The 6,465-nt window shown below is 30.9% G+C and overlaps 1 protein-coding gene across 1 annotated transcript; it reads left to right on the forward strand.

The window, feature by feature from the left end:
- The first annotated feature begins 489 nt into the window (after positions 1-489).
- On the forward strand, positions 490-6,230 carry LOC145125412 (BRCT domain DNA repair protein). The gene is made up of 10 exons (XM_079060871.1): positions 490-1,055; positions 1,440-1,531; positions 1,868-1,970; positions 2,195-2,445; positions 3,415-3,546; positions 3,647-3,769; positions 4,678-4,806; positions 4,901-5,082; positions 5,329-5,482; positions 5,654-6,230. Exons 1-10 carry the CDS (start codon positions 836-838, stop codon positions 5,870-5,872), a joined length of 1,605 nt encoding a protein of 534 aa, XP_078916997.1. The 5' UTR covers positions 490-835; the 3' UTR covers positions 5,873-6,230.
- Positions 6,231-6,465: the final 235 nt, after the last annotated feature.

Below are 6,465 nucleotides of genomic sequence, written 5' to 3' on the forward strand. Positions count from 1 at the left end.
TGAAAAAATTGATATGAAAATCAAAATAAAAAACATATTGAAAATTTTGCTCCAAAAAGCATACTATTGGTTTAATATATATATATATTTTTTACATAACAATCTTTTATACAATAACATCCTGTAGATTTTAATTTCGATGATGTCATTTTTCACAGTCAACAACATCTTTTCATAATTAACGACGTCTAAAACGACAATTGTGTTGATTTTTGAAAAAAAAATATAAACTATACTAAAAGTTCACAGTCAATCGGATTTTCACATATATTAGTTGATAATTTTTGATAATTTTCAAACTTTTGATAAAAATATTAAAAAATGATTATTATTTTCTCTTTAAGAAAACAAAATTTACAATTATTTCTCGTTGTATCATGTATGTGTGTATCGGAAATTTAAAATTTAATATTCCTTTTCAGTTTTCATATCTTTTTGTTCTCTATTTTTCCTTCTCGAATTATTTGAAGAAAAAAGAAGTGGGCAAAATCACTTGAAAAATCATCGTGGTGGCACTTTGTTTTACAAAACTTTTACAAAGTTTGACCAAATGTCTTTTGTTCGTTGCCTAAATTTCAAATACAATCTCTCTGCATTCTCGAAGCCACAGGCAATCCTTCGTCTTTATACACCATTTGTTTCTTCATTCCTTTTTGTTTCCTTAAAAGTACAAAACTCCGCCTTTCTTTACTGAAACCCATTTCAAATTTTGTTTTCGTTTATATGCTCAGATCCTAAAACCCATGCTATATTTGACGTGAATTCGAAAACCCATATCGAATATGCTGATTTCCTGAACATCATCTCTAATTTCTCGTTCGATTACTGCAATCAGATGGTGGGGAATGGTGGTGTAAAAGTTATTACCAAAAAGGCGTATTCAAGATTACTTGTAGATATCACTTGTAAACTGGGTAGTACTTCATTCAGAGGTCTTCAATCGTCAGATCCTGTAATGTCGCCTTCTACTTCCTCTTCTTCAGTCTCTATCCTTCGTTCATCATCAAATTCCCCCTTTTCTGGCCTCGTTATTTGTGTCACTGGACTATCCAAAGGTAACCCAATCTTCAATTTCATTCACATATACACTCACATTTCAATTAATTATCGTTTTATGTGCCCTTAAAGTAATCAATTTTGCTCTGCGAACTTGACAATTTGTGAATATGCTATGCGTAATCGCTTAATTGCTTCGTTATTTCAAAAATTTGACAAAACTTGACCTTTTCACCCAAAACAATCCCCCCTTTTCGAATCAGTATTTAACATTCTGCTCTTCTACTTCGAATATTGATAAATTTGAATGGGACAATAGATTCGTCTGACTACAATAGTCAAATGATTATCTTTGCTTATGAGTTAGTAGAAGTCTTGCTGCTCATATAGTCATATGATTAACTTTTTTTTGATCTAATTTGCCTCATAATCTTGATTTACAGAAGCAAGAAAACAAGTTATGGATGCAACAGAAAGATTGGGTGGACAATATAGTCCTCATTTGCATCCACGTTGTACCCATTTAGTGGTCCAAATATCCTTTTGTTCCTTTTGTCCCTTTTCATCTTGATGTTGATGTTATCTTGTGATTGTCTCTTCATTTTTGTAGTTGCATTAATTAAAACTCTATCATCCTTTTTACATAAATGCTGCAAATTGGACAAGTTTCTACTATTGTTTGTATCTACTTTCCCAATTTTATAGAAAGAAACATTTGAATCTTATAGTTCAACCCTTTTACTTTCCAAATTCAAATTCGATACCCTTTTCTTACAAACTTACCACAACTCCTTTTAACATCCTTTCAAACATCATTTATCCAAACAACACTTAATTTGAAAAAAAAAAAAGTTACTTAACATGTGTCTACAGCTCAGGTGGACGAAAGTTTGAGCATGCATTGAAACATGGAGCCACAAATGGTCTTTTTATTGTCACACTTGGATGGTTTGTTGATAGTGTTAGAAGAAATGGTAAAAGTTTTTACCTTTTAATATTTCAAATATTCAAAAATGTTTTTAGGTATGCATTCTATATGTGCATTGGAATCTTGTGTCAGCTACCTAGTGGGTCACTGTGTACCTGAATGACAGTGTGGGCCAGTTCAGGAGTTGCTGAAAGAATAACCCTTTTGTAGAAATTGTTTTTATCGTTTGAATAAAAAGATATAACTTTTTTTTTTCTTATTGTTGGATAGTGAGATTGAGTGAAGCACTTTATGTTGTGAAGAATCTTGGAGAAAATCATATGCCCAAAGATGATTCGAATATTCTTGATAGTGGGAATTCATGTCTTCCTATTGCAATGCTTGAAAATGCAAAACAACCAAACATGATTGAGAAATCAAGATTATTTTCATCAGAAGAAGAGCTTAAAAGAAGAGGCTCGGTTTTTTCGGGTCAATCATTTTATGTTGATGGAGACGTTTCTGCACAACTCCAAAATAAGGTACTCTTGACTTTTCTCATTTGTATTCGAATGAATGATGAATCTTTATTCATTTTTGATACCTAAAAAGTTCAATAATGGAAGGTTAAATGCAATGTTCTTCCATTAATTTGTTTATTATAATTCATAGCATTCTACATTGTCATACAAATACAAAAATTAAGGAGATTTTTAAAAGTGTAGTTTTCCAATAAGGAAAATACTAAAGACTAAAGTACAATGCGTTTAATAAGAAAAAGGGTTATCATTGTTTTTTGGAAACTAACTTTTCAGAGTGTCTTAAAGTTGCAAAGTAACCGATTTTATGTTTTAAAAAGGTTAACTAACTCATGTTTTTTTGTATGGTTACCTACTATTTTATGTTGAATAGATCACCCTTTTGATATATTTTATACTTTTGACCAAAGTTTTAAATTTTATTACAAATTTGGTGTGAATCTAAAATTTTGTTACGAATTCGCCCCAAATTTCGTTTTTTTTACAAATTTATATTTCTACAACTTTTAAAGACTTTTTTTTATAATGGTTTATTAGATTTTTTTCTTATCTTTTTATCCAACTTTTAAAAAACAATATTTTGTTAACGTTTTTTCTCCCAACTTTTGCAGCAAACCATTTTTTTTTAAAATCATATTTATATTTCATCAAATAAAAATGCCCCACAATCAATGAGAAAAACTGGTTTGCTAATGTATACAAGGCAATGCAAAAGTTGGAATCAAAAGTTAAGCAAATATCGTAAATTTTTTTTTTAAATAAGTTGGAAAAAAGTTAAGATAAAAATCTTATAAACCATTATAGATAAATAAAAAAAAAAAACTAAATTTGGGGCGAATTCGTAAAATATAAAATCGATTACTTGTCAACTTTAAGACATTTTGAATAAAAGTTACAATAATAACACAAGAAAAAAAACATTAAAAGTAAATTGCTATTTCTTATATGGATTAAAAAAAATGGTTTTAGTAGGTTGCTGAGTCAGCATTTGGACAAGGTGGCACACTAGTGGAACAATGGTTACCTGGTCACAATGCAAGTCATGTGGTGTGTGAAGAATCTTCTGTTCAAAAGTATCTTGGTCACTCCAATTATCTTGTAACAGTAAGTTATATAATCCAACAAATATATATATTTTTTTCCAATTAAGTGACTTTTATAAAAATGTTAAATTCTATGTTTTTAATAATTAGTCATATTTCAGCCACTATGGGTTTTGAAGACTGTGAAGGAGACAAGGCCTCAGAGGCTTGTTCATTTGTCTGCTGACCTGGCACGCCAGATTGGCATCATGCTTGGTAATCTTCAATTTGGTGGTGATCAAAAGGTATATATATAATTATAAATAAAATCTCTCATATTCTTGAAAGTTTTTATCTGAATAAATGATGTGTGAAAAGTATTTGAGGAATTGATAGGAAATAGATGGAAAAAATGAATTATGAAGAATTTATAAAGATGTAGGAATTAATAAGTAACTAGAAAAAAACCCATGCTATGCAATGGGGTCTTTTTAATTTTTTTTTAAATGTATTATCAGCAGTTTAGTAAAAGGCAATGGGGACAATTTTTGTAATTAGTTTTGTACACAGGGGTCAAACCTGCTAAAATACAAAAATCTTACACATATGGACTGTTTTTGAAAAAAAAAACTTTACAGGGACCTTTCTATAAATAAAAAAATTGCAGGGACTAAATCTGACAAAATCTAAAGCCTTTGTTGCAGGGACTAAATCTGTCAAAATGTATAACCTTTGTTTCAGGGACTAAATCTGCCAAAATGTAAAACCTTTGTTGCAGGGACTAAATCTGCCAAAATGTAAAACCTTTGTTGCAGGGACTAAATCTGCCAAAATGTAAAACCTTTGTTTGCAGGGACTAAATCTGTCAAAATGAAAAACCTTTGTTGCAGGGACTAAATCTGCCCAAAATGTAAAACATTTGTGGCAAAATTCCAAAAGTGAAAAACAATTTTTTAGAATAACAAATACTCCATTTAAGAATTAATAGTATATATAATAACCAAACTCTAGAAAGATTTACCTAAACATAACCATATGAACATGTAACATATTGAACACAAAAGTTGAAACAATTTTTTAGAATAACAAATATTTAAGAACCCCTTTTAAATGGTTGATTATAGTTTCCCCCATTTTATTCTATCACAAATATTTTATACCCTCTACTATAAAGTTCAATTTTTTGCTCACATGATGATTTTATTTTTTATAGGAAAGTAATAGGCAAAATGGTTCTCAAGATCCAAAAACCCTTGGAATAAATTCAAGCCATGAAGAGAATCAAAATATAGCAAATCTTGCCAAAAAAGGGGTTAGAAATCGTCGCAATCGTCGCATGCAAGTAATATTAATATCCAATTTCCTTTTGCTTAATTTATGAAATCAAATATTTAAATAAACTTATTTTTGGCTATGAATTATGATGACATTGATAGGCATGTGAAGCACCAATAAAACCATTAACCCCAACCACCCTTCTTGATTCGATTTGTTGGTCTATTTCTGAACCTTCATCAAGTGCTTCTATTTATACGGATGATGCCAAGTCACCTTCATTTGAAGATGGGAAAGAATCCGATGCTTCTTTTGTGAATTTCTCACTACCACTTTCCGAAACGTAATTAATCACTTTTTTTTATATGGTTAAAAGCAACAAATTACAACGTTTATTTGTTTGTTATAGCATTGTACTTTGAAAAATCTACCCAATAAAATTATAAGAATGTTGTTCAAATAAAAGGGGATGCTATAATACACGAATAAACAAACGTATGTTGCTATTTTTTAGTATTTACCCTTTTTTTTTTCTATATGAATATAGGTTATGTTTTTTAGCTTTTTATTTGGTGTTTTTTCTTCGCAGTGAGAAGAATGAGTTGGTTTTCAAGAACCATTTCCTTACTATACTTTTTCCGGTTGACCGATTCTCCGAAATGGGCCCTTGTTCAAGAACGTTTTTTAACGATTCAGGGTTCACATGTTTGCAGTTGTTAGATCACATCTATGCATTTTACCAGGTAAAACATGACATGACATGACATTACCCACTGTACTATGTACTGTGTACTTTGTCCTAGCAAAAAAGGTGGGACAAAGACTTGCTATTGATCTTTTGTATGTGCAAAAGACATAAATGCCCTTCTCACATAATCATTGAAAGTAACTCATGGGCTTTGTTAATGGTGTAGGAGAAGATGTCAAGATTGGAGATTGAGTTAGCAATTCATACGGATTCAAGGCATGCGGATAGGTTGCGATCATTATATGCAAGCAAAGAAGTTTCAGAGTGTGGTTATATGGAAGTCAAGAGAGTCGAGTTTTTAGGGAGTCGAAAAAGCTTAGAAATGCTCAAACGGGTCCCGGGGGAGAACAATAGTAATGTCTATGAACTTTTAACCCGAGCTTAATGCCACCAATGTGGGCCCCCCGCCCATGATAAGTGGGTCCGAGAACCTCTTGTTTTCGGATTTTAGCATTTCAATATTGGGGCTAGTGGGACCCGTTTGACAACCCTTCTACAATAACCCTTGTAGTAAGTAAAAAATTATCTTTTTAGTTGTGTATATGAGAGTTATGGATTTAAGGTAATTTGTTCGGGTGTCTAAAGAGGATAATGTTGTTATGTATCTTTGTAGAACCGGCTATGAGAGGTGTTTGATATGGGTGTGTTTCATCGTTATGAAAAAAAAGTATTTAGGATATGTTCTTTAGATTTTGGACATGTTTTGGATTCCGAAATTATTTATTTATTTTTATTATTTTTTACTTTGTCTGTAATGTTTAGTCTGCAAACATAAATCTCATCCCAATCTGAAATATTGTCCACGTGTTGTAGAGACAGTAAATTGATGCTAAAAAATATTTTTTTAGAAGTGTGAAGGTATGATAATATCGAAAGAGCAAGGGATATTCCTCACTTGGTATGACTTATGCAAACCAGAGGAGAACGATGTACCTTTTCGATGCATAAACACATAAAATTTGTTTTTTCTAAATTAAT

This window comes from Lactuca virosa, chromosome 7 (assembly GCF_052849685.1).
Source record: "Lactuca virosa cultivar CGN04683 chromosome 7, Lactuca_virosa_CGN04683_v6, whole genome shotgun sequence".
NCBI classification, from domain to species: domain Eukaryota; kingdom Viridiplantae; phylum Streptophyta; class Magnoliopsida; order Asterales; family Asteraceae; genus Lactuca; species Lactuca virosa.

Excerpts from the sequence above, each read along its gene's own strand:
- LOC145125412 (XM_079060871.1), top strand. The coding sequence starts at position 836 with ATGGTGGGGAATGGTGGTGTAAAAGTTATTACCAAAAAGGCGTATTCA. Across the intron at positions 3,547-3,646 it reads ACTCCAATTATCTTGTAACA|CCACTATGGGTTTTGAAGAC; the intron begins GTAAGTTATATA and ends GTCATATTTCAG. Across the intron at positions 5,083-5,328 it reads TCACTACCACTTTCCGAAAC|TGAGAAGAATGAGTTGGTTT; the intron begins GTAATTAATCAC and ends TTTTCTTCGCAG.